Here is an 18,959-nt window from a genome sequence, read left to right as displayed (position 1 = left end):
AGTAAGACCACAGTTATTAAAGATGTTTGATAATGGCAGTACTCACATGAGAAGATTCTAAGTAGGATAAATATGACATGGTGGTGCATTTCTTTTAGCTGCTTTAAAAGACAAACGTTTTTAGACGGTTCACTTGTATAAATATATTTGGAAGCCCCGGATGTAATTCTAATTGAAAATCTTTGAAAGCGTAGGAAGTAGAACTGGACTAATGAGAAAGGGAAAAAAATGTTAATGCATCTAGAAGATGAATCATAAGTTGTTTTTGCTGTGCAGGATGGCATAAAAAAATACACAAGAACAGCTTTCTAAAAATATGTTAACCCAACCTCGCCACCCAGAAGCTGTTTTATGTTTACAAAGATTTTAATGGATTGAGGCAAGAGTATTTGTTCTGTCGCTGCCTCATATCTCGCTTAGAAAATGTTTGTATGAGAATACAGTGTACACTGTAACATCTGTCCGGTAAATAAAAACCTGGGCTTTTAATGCTGATGTCATTTATATACATTATTACCAGTAATTCACGGATCATTTATTCAACACAAAGTACTGAAAGGTGTTATCAGAAAACGATTCAATACTGTCAGCCAATCAGATTCCAGCTCTAGCAGGTTTCTATTGGACAGCAGAAGGCTGTTTTGATGTCAGAGCATCAACTGATAATCCGCAAGTATTAGCTTTTTCATATTTACTCTCCAGCTTTGAGAAGAGAAACATCAAAGATGTTCTTTTCAGAGGATGTTGTAATAAAGGTTTGCAGCTGCAGTGTATAGACATGAAGAGTTAGTTGGTCCACATAGATCCTCCAATCAATGATATGCCTAAAAAACAGTCATCTATCTACTGTTTTCATGTTAAGCTGATCTGCATAGGTTAGCACCTTCTTTTCCATGTGCAACAACCCGACAAACCATAGAAACACAAGGCAAATCCAGGCTTTAACACTCAACTCAACTCAATAATACTCATACCTAAAACCACCGCAGGCAAGTCATTGTGACTGTTACATTTTAAACAACATCACTATTAAAATGAAAGACAAACTATTGGATACAACTCGTTTTATTCAAGCACATCATATCAAACATCTGCACTACTTCAAAAAATAAAAAACTATAATAAAATAGGAGGCTGTGTGGTCCAGTGGTTAAAGAAAAGAGCTTGTAAGCAGGAGGTCCCTGGTTCAAATCCCACCTTGGTCACTGACTCATTGTGTGACTCTGAGCAAGTCACTTAACCTCTTTGTGCTCCGTCTTTCGGGTGAGACGTATTGTAAGTGACTCTGCAGCTGATGCATAGTTCACACACCCTAGTCTCTGTAAGTCGCCTTGGATAAAGGTGTCTGCTAAATAAACAAATAATAATAAAATAAAAAAATTCAAAAGAAACTAGTGTGTTAACAGGTGTACATACAAAACTGTAAAAACAAAAGTTGTTTTTATTTAAAACAAAATCCAGGTTGAGCTGCTGCAGCCTGCTGCTTTGCAGTTTTTTGATCGAAATGTTTCTGCCGAAGTGCTGTGGCTAGCCTCAAGATGAAATCTCGCCTACTGATATTTTCCTCATTCCTTGTACAAAACAAAGGAATTGATGGCTGCCAGGTCCAGTAGAGATAACAACAGGCTTGTATATAAAAATAAAATAGAATGTTGTAGGTTATATTCAGAATAAAAACATAATTGTGAAAAGGCAGTTAAAATGACTGCTTTGGTGGTTCTAGATGGGTGGGATTATAACTTCCTTATTTTCATGATCCTGCCTTTCAAATGCCATCAGGGTATTTAATACATGTATATACATCATAAACGGACAACGGCATAACTTTCAGACATGCAATGTAATTTAAATTTGAAAACCTCAAACCGTCAAAATGACTGCCGTGGCAGTTCTAGTGTTAAAGCGAGAAAAATCAACAGTGTTTATTCTGAAATAAACACAGAGTACACAGCTGCAGCCTCTAAATCTCATTTTAATGTTAAAATGCAGTGTTTTGCTTCACATCTGGTGAACCTGGCAGGCAGCTATTTATTATTGATTTTAGAGTAAACAGACTGTGTTTATAAACAGAAAAGCGGGGATTGAAGCATGCCGTGGTATGAGAATGACAGGCAGAAAAAGACGGAGGCTCAATGCTTAACAATGGACTCTTAGAAATGGAAAATGGGAAACTGTTTCTATTGAAATGCCTGTTTGTTTTAAACAGTACTGTACATAAAGGTTACCAAGCACATGTAAAAAAAAATACAATTAAGAGCAGAAAAGGCTCAATCCGTTTTATAATTAGTAGTAAGAATTATTACAAAGATTTTAATTATGCAAGGAAGAAATTGATGAAAGCTGTTTGATAAGTGAATAGTTCCATATTACGTGGCTTAGGCTTGATATACTGTTTCTACTACTTCCGCATCAGTCAAATCACCTGCTTTGTCTCCCTTTGATTCGTAGTTGATGGAATGGCAGGGATGTTCTTTTCTGCTCCATGTATAAGGGACTACATTTCCCATAATTCCCTGGGTATGCTTGCTCTGTAGGGATGTCGGAATGGGTGATCAATAGCTTCAGTCCTTCTGAGCAGCGATGTGCCTGTAAAATCTGAATTAAAGATCACTGGAGGAGAGCCATTTTTTTTTCTTTTTTCCATCCTCACTAGAATTTGGACTGTTAGAATGTACAGTACAGTAGGTACAGTAATACAATACTTACTGATGTTGCCACCTTCGTTGTAGATTGTGCCTTTTTTGTATCTTTAGAAATATCCTGAAATGTTTCAGTGCCCGGTATGGTTTTAAAAACAAAGTTAAAGTATTTTTGGTGAAAAAATTTGCAGGTGAATAACTTGAGTTATACCAGAGTTTGTAGCAGGTTTTCAGTGGGTAGAAGTGAATATTCCCAAAGCTGAAGCATTTGGAAAATAGAATTGGGCCGTGTGCTTTATTATAAAGAGCATTGCACAGAAGGCCAGCGTAAGGCAAAATGTATTACAGCAGATGTCAATGAATCATATTTTAGTGTAACATTAAAATGGTCGAGGTTCTGCACAGCTTTAATTGCCTCTTTAAATGGCTTCTATCACAAAGTGTTCTTTCTTCCTCTTTTACACACAAGTTACTGCAGTTTAATATCACCATCATACCAGGATCCATTCCCCATTTGGGGTGCACCCCTTGTTTAGACCAGGTAACAACAAAAGAAAAACACTAGACTCTTTTTTTGTTTATTTATCAAGCAGGTGCATGTTCTCATCATTTTAATGCATACAAAATAGGCACTTTTTCTTTTCTACAAAACAGAATTCGCAAACTTGTTTTCTGTAACGCTTACTATAAGTGTACATCAAATCTGCATTGCAGCAGTCATTTAAATAGGAATGCTGACAACTACAGAGATTTAGTGTCAGCTATTTTACATCAGCATGAAGGTATTCCATTACTGCTGCAATGTTTTTTGTTCTGAATTCTTTTTGCTGTTGTTTTTGCTGTCAAAGTGAACACAGGAATATACTTCATTATTCTGATTAAGTTGTACGAGCTCCTGTTGCTTTGACTCGTCTGTTTCCCAGGAGGCTCTTGAAAATCAGATAAGATATCACAAGGAGTAAGCAACCAAGGGAATATGAAAAAAAGAATACATAATCACAGTAAATCTGTTACAGTAACACTCTTTTCCATGAAAGAAGCTATATACTGTAAATCTGTGGGTCGATGTTGTGTAATTGCTATAATGGTCTGGAAGCACCAAATATCACTTAGAGTTTCCCCCCTGGGAAACATATTGCCTAACCTGTTGTTCAGAGTTGGTCAACCTTTTTTATTTCACTGTAGGTATCCAGAGAATTATCGCCTAATTCCCTTTTTACCTCCCAACGTTCCCTAAAGAGATCTGGTTCCATTTTGATCCTGCACTTCCAGTCCTTGCACTGTTTTTATCTCAACATTTACATGAACCCGAAATACTCCTAGAATGAATTTGGTGTAAGGATTGTTCAGACAGCTGGTATTATCGATGAAGGGGTTAGAGCGAGTCACTCACACTAAATGTTTGAAAATAAAAAAGAGTTTAATTGTTATACATGGTCATGGAAGAGAAAATATACTATACACTGTACTGTATGTTTTAAAGGATACTGTTCATAGACAAGGGAAGCCAACAATGACAAACCAGAAAGGCATGCAGTGGCAGTTTTTAGCAGCCAGTGAATGAAAATGAAAGTAATATTTTTTTGTATTATTATTATTTTTTTGTTTCTGAGGCAGATATTGATGAATGTGCTGAAGGGGTCGTTCGGTGCCACAACCACTCGCGCTGTGTCAACCTTCCAGGCGGGTACCATTGTGAGTGCCGAAGCGGTTTCCATGACAACGGCACCTACTCTCTTGATGGGGGGTCTTGCATTGGTAAGCAATTAAGAGCAAACAGCTCATACTTTTTTAGTACAAATGTTTATAGGTCATTATCTTGCATTTATTGTAATACCACTCTTTATAGAAATGTGTTTGTTACTTCTCTCAAACATTGCAATCAGTGTAATGGAAAACTCCAGGTCCACTTCATTATGCTTAAGCACGGCTGTATGCTATTTCATTCACCTTCACTCAACCAGTCTTACAAGTAAGATGTTTTGTGTTTATTAAATTCTCATGACACTTTAACAAGCTGTGAGGCAAACTTATTTTTATACGCTAAATGGGATGACCACCTAGTGTATAAAAATCATCAAGGTGTTTTAATTCCTACTGAAAAGCAACTTCTAGGAAGAGAAGATGATGGACGGAATATTGAAATTGACATAAATAGCAAAGAAAAAGAAAATGATACATTAAGTAATTCAGCTGTATTTCTAGTAATCCAATAGGGTTAATTTGTCCTTAGTATGTTAAAGGGTTAATCAAAGTGAAGTATCTCCCTTGGAATTCTATTCACTGCTGTACAAAAGCTTTCAGTGAAACATCGATTTCAGGTCTTTCCCTGTATCACATACAGTAGCTTTCTTTATAGTGTACTACCTTGTTGATTTTGCTTACTGCACTGGCACATAACTCTCTTATTTTGGTCGGTCTATCACTGAGGTCTATTCAGGCATCTAAATGGCGAAAGAAAGAAATATCTCTGTTATTTAAACTATTATAGTCGGATTTAAAATATTTTTTACAGATAGATATGTACTGAAAGAGGCTTGCATGCACTGTTAGATGTTTGACTTGCTTGACCTTGGTACACAAAAGGGCTCTATTTTTTATTTTTTTAATCAAAACAGTGACTGCATTTTGATCCACTACTCTTTAGAGCAACCAAGTACTGTTGACTATAGAGACCCCTGAGACTTGAAAATGTAGTAAGGAGCAAACGACGAGAGGAAATTTGTGCATCAGTATGGATGCGATGGGTGACCTTCCCATAAATGCAATAATAGATCTGTTTCTCAGGCTAGAGGTAAACTACATTAAAAGGACAACTTAGGCTATAGAATACAAATGATGGAACCACACTGTGAAAGAAAGATTTCAAAGTGATGTGCTTTATATTTTTTTCTGTAAGGTAATATCGGAAGATAGCTGCAATATTAGTTTGGAGCTGTGCCTTTAAGCATTTATGGGTTTAAATTAATTACTTTAGGAGCATTTCAGAGACAAGAGAGGGGAATGGTATTAAAGTGTTTTGTACTCTATATAATATGTGTTCTCTGCATAGTCTCATAATGCATTGTCCCCAAAAGATCAGAGCAGCAGCCATTAATAACAATAAAGCTTTGCAATAGGAACTTCTAAGTGATCTTTAATCTGTTATTTGTATTATAGTCACATATATTAATAGTGCTGTCACATGCTGTGCATACATAAATCCAGATACAAAATTTAAAAAGAAAACTTAAATGAATACATGTCTATGTTTGATTCATTCCTTTAAAGTAAAAAGTAAAAAAAAAAGAATGATATAAATTGTCAGACGTGCAATGATTCCAGCCTTATCTCCATCTTTGTAGTGTCAGTTTAATTTTAAAATGCATTACTGCCGACACAACCTCATATGACTGTCTTTCATACATGTGGATAAATGTAATGCTTGCGAACTTGGAGGTAGGCATACCGATTGTGATAGAAATTATTTTTTTCTCCCAAATCTGGAGCAGCACGCACCAGTAATTCAATCCGTCACATTGAAAAAAAGATGCAGTCAATGACCACACCCAGGTCCAATATTGAAACATCTGCTTATCCACAAACCTTGAGCAGGTCACATCACCTCCTTGTGCTGCAGTCCTCTCAGCTACAAAACTGAATGGATAAGATGAATCTCAATAGATTATGAGAAGCTTCTGGTTTAAGGACTAAATAAATAAAAGCTCCAAGGAGAGGTTGGAAGGTTCCAATCCTGGTCATGCCAAGTTGTCAATCTTCACAGGGGACCCCCTGGGTGACAGCCGCGTTTGCCATTGCCCTCACACTCACCAGAGCACAGTGACCCATAATAATCAGGCAGCAAGCACACATTCAGTAGCTTGGCAACATGCTCTACATAGGTTTACCGGATGAAAAGAGACGATTGACTTGACAGCGTTGATCTCCAGTCCTCCAGAACTGGTTTGTGTGTTACAGCTCTGAGGTGGCATTTGGGCTTCTCAGACTGATAAAACAGGAGTAAACACCTCATTGGGTTATTTTAAAGAGTCTGAATCTACATTGTGTGACAATGGGACAATCTGATTTGAAGATTCTTCACGGATTATATATTTGTGAGGCAGCCCCCAAGAATGGCTTAGCTGCTGAAGGGAAAGATTAGAAAATTGTAACCAGATCCTTCACTACCAATCATGCAGAACACTGCAGAATGTAAGCGGTGATAGAAGCAAGGAATTGACAAGTGGCAGTCAAAGACAAGCCTTCATCTGTTCCCACACAGAATGTCTTAGGCTATTCACAGGACTTCTGCTATCATTTATTAAATGGGCACCTCCCTCACATCACTTACTAATGTGTGATGCAAATGGAATCTTTGACATGTGCAGTATTCAGTATTGCTGTATATAAAAACTGCATCTCCCTTTCGCAAGTCCGTTTCAGTGTGCAAGCCAGCAGATGCGGCTGCTCAGTTGGCAGTTGCTTCCATATCCAAGAGTCCACAAATGAATTATGTTTCACGATGAACAGCAGAGGAATCTAGGGGGCCATTCTGGAAAATAGACTTCTCTGCATATTTCAACCACCAACTTCCCCCGAAGGAATTCAAAGTAGTCAATGAAGAATGGTTACTTGCCAGTTGAAACTGTCGATGAGATGTTACATCAATCACCTGCTAAAAAATATATAATAGGGTCTCTGTTTTCTAAGATTTCGCCCCACTCTCCCAGCAACGTGTTTTTGTCTTTTTTTAATGGTTGTATATCCCAAGACAAATTATCCAGAAACCATGAAGGCATTCCATCATTTCATAGTATTATACTCCAGATACAGGGGAATGCCCTTATCCAGTGTCCTTAACCCCAGTGCATATTTGCTTCTATATGCACATTCCTTAATCATGGTCACTTATCCGCTCATCTATGTCTAATTTGAAAGAAAGAATCAGCTCTGCCTTCCGTTTCATCATGGTAAGATGAATTTATTTGTAGAGTGCCAATATTAGTTATAATAATCTACTTACAGCACTATTAACATTATTTAAAATAATTACTTAAGATGTATTATGGTGTCAGCATTTCAAAGCTAATACATTTTAATGATTTACAAAAAGGGTGCATTTACAGCCTATCGTGTAGTGGGTACAGCTTTAAATATCTGTAATGTTCTGTCCTACACTGTTATTTGTCCTGGTTTACCCAAACCTAGAACTGTATGACTTAATATAGTGTGAAATTAAAAAGCATCCTGAAATGTAAAATTGGTGGTGTCAATATTTGAGAAAATCCAATTATCAGGAAAAAATTAAAAACGTACTCTCATAACCAGAGATGTAGAGTTTTGCTTATCATAATCAGATACTGCAGGGCTATGGTAATCACAGGAATCGTTATGCTGAGAGTGAGAGATGTTTTCATAATCAAGTTCAATGGCATTTCTATTGACTTTCCCCATTTCTGGAAGCAGTTTTTGCTTCCACCAGGTGTCATAAAAGATAAAACTCCCTTCACTCCTACTGATTCTTATAAGTTAATAGGCAGTGGATATTAAACCATAGATGTTTCCATTACTATGTAGGGGGTGGTGAGGGGGTGCCTAAATTGCAAGCATTGCTCATATCTGCCTTTATATTAGCTCATATATGTACAAGACTTTCATCTACGTATGGTACTTTGGGAACATTTACATTTATGTAATTTATATGCACATCGGGCTACATTCTCACAGCTATTAACTCCTGTGACAGAGACAGAATGATTCTTGGTGATAAATCCCTCTCCTGACCTGTGAGTGCACTGTGTAAAGGGAACAGAATGCCCTGGACTGGCTGGCCAGACAATTCATTCCCAGGGTTAGAAGGAAGTCGGTCATCTAGAAAGGGGGCGGAGCTACGATACACAGAATCATTGATCCGGAAAGACGTGGCAGCCACGGATTGGAGGAGCGGTTGCACTAGTTAACCAAGGGGTCATGATTGACAGTACAAAATGGGACGTAGCAAAGTGATCTGTTCCTTTGTATGGTTGAAGCTGAACCGGAAGGAGAACGTGCATTGTAATCGTGAGTGTTTGTTTTGTTTTTGTCCTGTCTAAGCAATACTTGTTTGCTATTATTAGACGTTGAACACGATCCGGAGCTGTCCCAAAGGCCAGCAGTAACCTGGACAACACTACACTGTTTTTGCAAACTGGTGCAAACTGTATTTGCACCACAAGCACTAGAGCACGCACTGTGGACTGGTGATTGTGTTTGTGTTACGTGTGGGTGTAAAAAGAACAGGACTATTATTATTTTCGGGACCAACCCGTGGATTACAGCGAAGCAATACACGCCGCTGTATTGCTTGTTATCATTATTATTTACCGTATTTGTGTCATCAGACCAAATGGATTTACAAATAAAATAACATTGCACCTGGATTATTGTTGTCTGTCTCTTCGTTGATCACTGCTGCATTCTTGCACCTGCACACTGTTAACCACTTTGCCACAACTCCAAATCGTCATTATCATGATTTTTTCAATACCATTTTTTCAAATACCTGGTCTGAATGGACCACAGTTGTATATCTCAGCACTAAGCAGCTTAAATACTTGATCCATCAAGTAAATGATATAAGTTACTAAAAAAACAATTTAGAAGCCATGCACATTCATAAACAGATGGTACATAAGAATTATGCCAATAAGACACAAATACACATTACCTTATATGCACCTGTATTTTACTAAACATAACCCGGCCATATGGACTGCCTAAGGGTATTAAAATGAAATGCAGCTGACGTTTTTTAATACATCAGTCAGTCTTACTAGTAATTACTAACATCTGTTTCTGGAATAAATTGCATAAAATCCATGGCAGGTTTCTCCCACACACCCCCCCCCCCCCCCCTCAACTGGGCCACAGGGTTTAAAACAATTCTCTTGAATGTGGAAGGCTGTTCAGTAATGGAATGGAAAGGTAAGAAGTTATGCAAATAGGTCTGATCGTACTTCAAAAATAAGTGAATGCTCCATTTTCTTTTAAGTTTGTGTTTAAGCAGGAGAAAAATTGCATTTGCCTGAAAGCAAAAGGCACATGTTTGCTACATGCATTACTTTGATGGAATTACAAGGTACCTTAAAACAATGCTGACCGTATAGCTTCATTATTTGTAACCCATAATCTTTCCTCAAGGCCCTGGTGGGTTTAAGAAAAGTTGCCTAATTTAAAACTACCTTTCAGAAAAGCACCGCACGTTGATTAGTATAGCTAACATAAACAACAATGAGGCATTTTATTTAGCTTATTTAGCGACAATTTAGTGACGCAGGATCATGGGGAATGTATGGGCGAGAAGCATAGAACAACCTTCAATTTTTTTTTTTAAATGTAAAAAGGGAATCCATAAAAGCATACCGAGCAAGTAACATCTAGTAAGATGTTTTAGACCCTGTCAGTTGAGTATACTAATGCCGAGGCATTGAATTCTCCCTGGAACGGCTGTGTCACTGGTAATGGCTATTTTTATACAGCTACTGTCCTGGATGACAGTCCAAGGTGTCTCTTTAACAAAGAATAAAGATTGCAGAGTTTGTTTTACTGTCTTGTAGACATTGACGAATGTGCTACAAGAACACACACCTGCTGGAATGACTCTGCTTGCGTCAACTTGGAGGGCAGCTTTGACTGCTTGTGTCCCACCGGACCCTCCTGCTCTGGAGACTGCCCTCATGAAGGAGGGCTCAAACGCAATGGCCAGGTCTGGACTCTGAAGGAAGATAGATGCTCTGTGTGCTCTTGCAAGGTACAGTATGTGTCGTGGGTTCTGGGGTTTATTTTCATCAAACCTGCCTGCTGTCCCATGCCTATAATCATGCAGTTTTTTTTTTAGCAACTTAGAATGCCATCACCACATTGCTACATTATAATGCCAGCCCACTCTCTCCTTACGAAGTATAGGATTCCCTACTGGGAAGTCAAATGACCTGCTTTTTCATCTGATTTGAACCCAGTTGAGTTAGGACACATTTCAACATCATTCCAAAATCAAGCAGGTTATTCTGTGAAAGGATTGGTTCCATGATGTGTAGGTGTACTACAGGTTAATTCCTAGAGATGTAGGCACTATTGATGAAATGCTCATGTCACAAGATGGAACGTGCTTTTATTATATTATAAAATTCAGACGGAGTCACCAATTTACCCCCACAATTCCATTATGTATTTTTTTTTTTCATTATAACTGCATTTACTGGCCTGTAAGATGTATATGATATTGCTATAGTTCATTATTATAAATGTTCCCATCTCAGTACATCATTTATGGCTTTATAGGTTCTTTACCACTATTCTGATTCACTTTTTTTTAAAAGTGCTTTTGGATGAGGTTATATCGCATGGTTAACAGTACAGAAATGGAAAAGGCACAGTTCTGATGAGTGTTGGTAAAGGAAAAAGGATAGTATGTCAGGTCAAATTATAGTTTGCAAGAAAAGATGGGCGTGTAGTAAAAAGTTTTGTCATTTCTTGTATTGTACTGTAAATACAAGACACTTTGCAGCAATCTCTGGCATGACATTTTACGTCTTCTCTGAAGGCTTCCCTCTTAATTTTTATTCTTATCCTTGCATTATTGTTTTGCAAAAGTGTAAAGAAATGTCAATATAGTTTATATATAATACCCAGTAGCCTACAGTATGTACACCACTTCTCACAAACATGACTTGTGTTCTGTAAACAGGGATGAACAACAAATATATTTGCAGTTGTACTTCTTTTTTATATTTAACACTTACCTTAAATATTCCATGGTTGGAGATTTTACACATCACCATCTTATCCTGATGGCTGCAGTTGAGGGCCTAATTTACTAAGCGCTCAACAGGGAAGCCATGAAAACATAATGTTTCATCTTTAGTCATATTTCAGTAAGTATAAACCCTACCAGAGGCTATTTTAAAGGTGCTATTCTTCTTCCTAATACCAGGATGGGAAGATTTTCTGTCGAAGAACCGCATGTGACTGCCTGAACCCCAATGTTGACCTTTTCTGCTGTCCAGAGTGTGATTCCAGAGTGACAAGCCAGTGCTTCCATCAGAGTGGGCACAAGGTGTACCGCAGTGGGGACAACTGGACGTACAGCTGCCAGCACTGCAGGTGTTTGGTACGTCACTGTACTGTATATCTTATTTCTTCAATTGAAATATGTAACTGGTCATTTTAAACACTCAATCAATTATTTGGTTAATCTGTAATAATCTAAATTCCATGGTCTCAGAGCATTAGTCCCAATCTTTAATATTTTAGTTTTTTCATTTTTCTCGTGTCAAATTTTAGTAGGGGAATTAATTACATGAAGAGGATTAATTAAGTGCATTTTAAAGCATTGGTTAGCACTCTTAATGGCTGGTTTCACAGACCCCATTCAGTACTAATCTTTGGATTATTTAAAATAACATTAGGTAGTCCAAGATTAGTGCTAATGTAGGTCTGTGAAACCAGCCGTAAATGTTCCTTTTTTTTCTTCTAAAGGAGGGGGAAGTGGATTGCTGGCCCCTTGCCTGCCCAGTTGTGGACTGTGAGTACACGGCTGTCTCCGAGGGAGAATGCTGTCCTCGCTGTGTCAGTGATCCGTGCCTTGCTGACAACATTGCATATGACATCAGAAAAACCTGTTTGGAGAACTATGGAATCATACGGCTCAGTGGGTCAATATGGACAATGGCTGGATCGCCCTGCACTACATGCAAGTGCAAGGTAAAGAGTAATATATATATATATATATATATAACCATTTGACAGCAGCATTGGCTGTCTTTGTGTTTTTATCTTAATTACATTTGCTTCCAGTCCCAAGCTTGAAATGTCATAACCGAGAAGAAGGGAGGGTAGGTATTTTAAAAAGGTTACCACTCCGACGATTGTCAGTAAAACAAGCAAGTGGATTTTAGTGTTTCATTTCTTTAATAAAATTAGTGTCCGACACTGCACAGTATAGCTATTTTTTTCGAAATGGGGACTCAGTGTTGTAAGCATACTCTGTAAACATTGAGCTGCTATGGCCAATGTACTTTTGCATTATGAAACTTGCTTTCTTTATTTAATCTTGGATGCTTTTTCATTGACCTTGGTATAATTAGTCACTTTGTTGATGAACATTTTAACTGGAAATCAAATAGGATTTTTTTTTGGTAATTACATATTAGTTACAATTTTAATACATGGGTATTCCTATTGTAATGTACATGTTATGTACTTACATAGTACTTAATGTATATTAGTAATACTGTGCAGTATGCGCATTACTTGTGATAATCTTTGGTGGATTAAAATTAATTACAAATAGTGCATATAGCACATACACATTAAGTACTATGTAATCTGCATATGTATTTACTGCAAATTAAGTTTTTTAAGACATTTTTTTTTCTAAGAAAAAACGATATATCAAAGAGTTGTGTTTTTTTGTACATTTTCTTTTCCATTGGCATTACTAATATAGATTTGTGTTGCTGTCATTGCAGAATGGGAGTATCTGTTGCTCGGTGGATTTAGAATGCCTTCAGAATAACTGAGTCAGCTTCTTTGGGTTTATACTCACAGACTGAACGGTCATCTATGACAATTGCCAAAGTCTCCATAGAGGAAGCTGTCTGGAAATTCTGCTTCGAAGGACCTGTTGTAATACCCTGTTCCGTTGTCCTTGAAAGACACTTGAACTTCCAATTTGATAGAAATTGTCATTCTTAAATGTCGAAACCATGCGTGATTCCATTCTTACTCATTCCAGATCTGTTAAATGTGTTGTGTTAGTTGAAGAGTGAATTCACAAAGGGGAAAGTTATTTCGCCCATGTTGCTATAATTATGCATAAGAAAAATGCTTCACTCTATATATATATATATATATATATATATATATAGAGAGAGAGAGAGAGAGAGAGAGAGAGAGAGAGAGAGAGAGAGAGAGAGAGAGAGAGAGAGAGAGAGAGAGAGAGAGAGAGAGAGAGAGAGAGAGAATGGATTTCTAAATTTTAATATTACTATCTCTACAGTAATAAATCACAATACTTGTAACTGTTGTAACTGTATTTCTGTATCTGCCAATGAGAGCAGACAATCAGACTTCCAATACAGGGACACACAAGAAGACTTAGTATGAACATTTTTCAACAGCAGAACAGATTTACAGTACTATACATTTTAAATGCGTGCACCACATTAAAATATGTATTTCCTTTTTTTTTAAATAGCTGTCTTGTATATGGATTGAAACTAGACAAAACATAATTGGTTTTGGTTTCTGTCTTGAGGAATCCAGCAAGACCAAACTGGTTGAATGCCACTGGTATATAATCTGTACATTTATTTTTTTCATTACATTAAAGGAAGAAAAAGATATTTCTGTACAGTATATCATGGTAGAAACAAAACCTTCCAGTGGTGAATTTGAAAGCTGATGAATGAATTTTCATTTTCTAAACCTATCAAAAAAAAGGCTTCTTCCCCTGTTTTCGCTGATTTCCATTAAAATGTTCCGCCATTTTATAATGGTAAGGGTCTCCATAACTGTTGTGATGATGCCAGACATTTTGTGAGAAAATACATTAAATTCAGAGGATTGGTAATTCTAGAATAAAAAATACTCTGCCTGCAAGGTTAAAGGAGAAACTAATAAAGGTTTATTGTTGAGGTAGGATGGTTATATGCCAGCAGTTCAGCAGGTTGGCTTATTTGCGTATTGCTATGCTTATTAAGGAATAATATACCATCTTTGTCCAGCCCTTTCTTGTACCTCTAAAGTACACAGCTTTCATCAGTATGTATTGGTATGTCACTACTCAACCCTTGATGCTGCTTATATTAAAAGGGGGGGGGGGGGGATATTGTAATAGATTTTAATCTGGATTCATACCCTATGTCCTTGCGGTATGCAAATCCAAACCTACAGCTATGGCCAAAAGTTTTGCATCACCTAGAACTTTAGTATTGAGACATAAAAAAATCAAACTATATGAACATAATTGAGATCTTTTATTTAACATCATGTAATCAAATAAACTACAAAATGATATTGCAAAAGTCTACCGGAAGCCATAATAGTAGTACAGTATTTCATGTGAGATTTAAAAATGTCTAATTTTTCAATTACACAGCGGTATGTCATTTAATAGGTTAATGTAACATTATTCAGCAGGTTTCATTCGACTTTATAAAGCAAAAATAGTTAATTCCATAGGGTCATGAAAACCTTTGGCTATAGCTGAGTATTGTAACAATATTACACAGTGAAGGCATATGGAATGATTGTATGCAACGGAAAACTGTAAGACAGAGTAAGTGACCTATGCTGCAAATGAGTAGAAAACGAAGAAAGAACATAAACACAAGTGGAGAGCAATTTGCAGTTTAAGGGACTGTGGCATCAGCATTGTAATCCTTATTGCTGGTTTGTAGTGTTTAGGCTTTTATATAAATATATATATATATATGTATATAAATTGATGTTCCTTTAATTACCATGAATTGTTTGAGTCTGTGAATTGTAAATGTGTATCTTGAGAAAACACTGTCTTTTCTAAACCTTTATCACTTGTAATTGACCTAAATCTGGGTCCATACTGAGTCGATTTTGTTGGCCAGAACTGTAGAGCAACCGAATCGGCCAACATAATCTTATGGCGTCTTGGGCAACAGTTTATTGTTGCAGTTAGAAAAGTGCCCAACTTTTTTGGTGTGCTGTCAGTTTATGCTGCAATAGATTTCCTATTGATTATTGTATCATCTCATGTTTTGGTATATGCAAAAAATTGTGTTTCCATAAAATACTATTTTGTTTATTAAAAGTATTTGCTATATCAAAAATGTCCCGAACAATGTTGCCAACAAAGTGGGGAGGTATTGGTTTGTTGTGGACTAGGCTTCAGACAGCCCAGCTACATGATTCAGTAATACTTTAGCTTATAGAGCTGTTATAAGTGATTATAAACCATCTATAAACATGTTACTAATTTTGCTATTAACAGTTATAGATTATGATTATAAATAATAAAAACTATTATTATACACTTTTGCTATTGTTTATAATTGGTTATAACAGATACCTAAACTAAAGTGTTTACCCATGATGCTACAAAAATCTCTCCACTTTACAAGAAGGGATTCAAGGGGGAAGATGTGGCTTAAAGTCATTGAATCCGTCTATCTTGATAAGATTACATCCACAGGGTAACACAACACAATTCTTAAATCACATGTGTATCCACCAGCATTACAGACTGACTGTACTTGTGAATTCTACCCCTATAATGGGGTCAAGGATCTAATCCAAATTATGGTCTTAAGAGATGTAATCGTCAGAGAGTTTGGGCATATTGGATTGTCATGTTATCGACTAGTCTGCGGTAAAACAATAAAACCTTTTTAGAAATGTCTATGTAAATTTCACTGTTGAGGTTTTAATTTATGTGCTTAGAATTTTGGTGCAATATTTTGTTTTATGTAAATACGATGTAAAGCTGGGGGCTAAAGGAAAAACAATCATGTGTTATAAGGTTCTGATTATCCTTATGCAGTTAGTAATTAAGTCATTTTTTATTAATTATGTTTTCACTTAACAATGGGAAGAAAAGTGTCTAACAATATTATATATATATATATATATATATATATATATATATATATATATATATATATATATATATATATGTCTGTGCCTTAACTCTTTAAGAATGGACCACTTTATTTTAGACATTACAATTTGGCATTCAAAATGCAACTAAATAATTACACCCCAAAAGTAGACAAATCTAAATCTAAAACAAAATGGCCAAAATGCTTTAAAAGATCAATTAAAAAAAAGATTCAGCGAAGAAAGGTACTTTACAGAGCGTTTAAAAGGGACCAAAAACAAAGTACACAGAAAGAGTACTTGGAACTGCAAACGCAAGTCAAAAAGGAAGTTAGAAAGGCCAAGAGAGAGATAGAAATGAACACTACTAAGGGGGCTAAAACCAATTCCAAAAAGCTTTTCCAATATTATAACAGCAAGACAACATTCAAAGAGGAGGTTAAATGTCTAAGAGATACAAATTGTAAAATCATTGACGAAGAGGAAAAAATAGCAAATATATTAAATGATTACTTTTCACAAGTTTTTACAAAGGAGGATACGGACAACATGCCCCACATGTCAACCTGTTCCTATCATGTTTTAAATAACTTTAGCATAACAGGCAGTGTTAAAGGGACTAGGAGCTCTTAAAATAAACAAATCCCCTGGGCCGGATGAGCACCTCCCAATAGTACTCAAAGAAATGAAAGAAGTTATTTACAAACTGCTAACCAAGATCATTATTATTACATTTCTTAGCAGACGCCCTTATCACATTATTTTTACATACAATTACCCATTTATACAGTTGGGTTTTTACTGGAGCAATGTAGTTAAAGTACCTTGCTCAAAGGTACAACAGCAGTGTCGTCCCAGTGTCGTGTCGATTTTTGAGGATGCAACATCAACAATGGATAATTGCAAAGCATATGACATGGTTTATTTAGATTTCCAGAAAGCTTTTGACAAAGTCCCGCATAAAAGATTAATTCTCAAACTGAACGCAGTAGGGATTCAAGAAAATGCATGCACATGGATTAGGGAGTGGTTAACATGTAGAAAACAGAAAGTACTGAGTAGAGGAGAAACCTCAAAATGGAGCAAGGTAACCAGTGGTGTACCACAGGGATCAGTATTAGGTCATCTGCTATTCCTAATCTACATGACCTAGATTCTGGTATAGTAAGCAAACTTGTTAAATTTGCAGACAACACAAAAATAGGAGGAGTGGCAAACACCGTTGCAGCAGCAAAGGTCATTCAAAATGATCTAGACAGCATTCAGAACTGGGCAGACACATGGCAAGTGACATTTAATAGAGAAAAGTGTAAGGTACTGCACGCAGGCAATAAAAATGTGCATTATAAATACCATATGGGAGCTACTGAAATTGAAGAAGGAATCTATGAAAAAGACCTAGGAGTTACTCAGAAATGTCTTCATCTAGACAATGTGGGGAAGCTATAAAAAAGGCCATCAAGATGCTCGGATATATAGTGAAAGTGTTGAATTTAAATCAAAGGAAGTAATGTTAAAACTGTACAATGCATTAGTAAGACCTCATCTAGAATACTGTGTTCAGTTCTGGTCACCTCGCTACAAAAAGGATATTGATGCTCTAGAAAGAGTGCAAAGGAGAGCGACTAGAATCATTCCGGGTTTAAAAGGCATGTCATATGCAGAGAGGCTTAAATAATTCTTAAATAATAAATCTATTCAGTTTTGAACAAAGAAGACTACGCGGCGATCTGATTCAGGCATTTAAAATTCTAAAAGGTACTGACAATGTCAACCCAAGGGACTTTTTCGACCTGAAAAAAGAAACACGGGGTCACAAATGGAGATTAGATAAAGGGGCATTCAGAACAGAAAATAGGAGGCACTTTTTTACACAGAGAATCATGGGAATCTGGAACCAGTTCCCCAGTAATGTTGTTAAAGCTGACACCCTGGGATCCTTCAAGAAGCTGCTTGATGAGATTCTGGGACCAATAAGCTACTAACAACCAAACGAGCAAGATGGGCCAAATGGCCTCCTCTTGTTTGTAAACTTTCTTATGTTCTTATGTTCTTATGTTCACTCAACACCGGTATTGTTGTATGATGTGTGCTATTATGATGCGTCATGTGCATTGTGAGAAATCACAATCATTTAACTTTGGGTAACCTGCTCACTTTTCTGTGGATTTCTGCTACTGAGTGGTAATTAAACACACATCATGCTCATCTCGTCATGGGGCACAAGTTGATGTTTTTTTTTGTTTGTTTTTTTCTGGCAATAAAAATGCAATATTCTAGAGAACTGCTTTGGGTTAACCTTTAACTGAATCAGCTTCCAAATCTTCTACTGTTTGTTATTTTTACAAACGTTTTCATCTGGCTGATATTCATAAACATGGTTTTAGCCCCCTGTTTTCCCTATGTACATTAAAAAAAAGAAACTTGTTCATGACTTTTTAAATACTGTAAAAACTACATGTGACTTTTCTTGTGTATAAATACATCACATCTCACATCTGTGTACTTCAAGGGTTAAGTGTCAGTTGATATGAAGACTGTGTTGTAATAAAGCATTATCTGTAAAATCCTCATTTAATAAATATTTCAGTTGTTTACTTTAACAGTGGTTTGAGTCATGTGGTATGTTGTTTTCATTCATTAGTAATTCTGGTTGTCATCAGCACATTGACCTGATAGAGAAACGTTATGTCATCATCTTATGGTTTGGCTAGTGTCACATCGAGT

General features: G+C 36.5%; 1 protein-coding gene across 1 annotated transcript; it reads left to right on the top strand.

Annotated features, from left to right (window-relative positions):
• Positions 1-4,256: 4,256 nt before the first annotated feature.
• Positions 4,257-16,233, top strand: LOC131728500 (protein kinase C-binding protein NELL1-like; the record flags this gene model as incomplete). The annotated part of the gene is made up of 5 exons (XM_059019489.1): positions 4,257-4,397; positions 10,214-10,407; positions 11,590-11,766; positions 12,135-12,359; positions 13,127-16,233. Coding segments are annotated over 5 exons (788 nt in total), but the record flags the coding sequence as incomplete, so codon positions are not given.
• Between the last annotated feature and the right edge of the window lie 2,726 nt (positions 16,234-18,959).

The sequence above is a fragment of the Acipenser ruthenus genome, unplaced genomic scaffold (genome assembly GCF_902713425.1).
Source record: "Acipenser ruthenus unplaced genomic scaffold, fAciRut3.2 maternal haplotype, whole genome shotgun sequence".
Lineage (NCBI taxonomy): Eukaryota > Metazoa > Chordata > Actinopteri > Acipenseriformes > Acipenseridae > Acipenser > Acipenser ruthenus.
The sequence above is the reverse complement of the archived record's forward strand: the minus strand, read 5'-3'. Positions and strand labels throughout refer to the sequence as shown.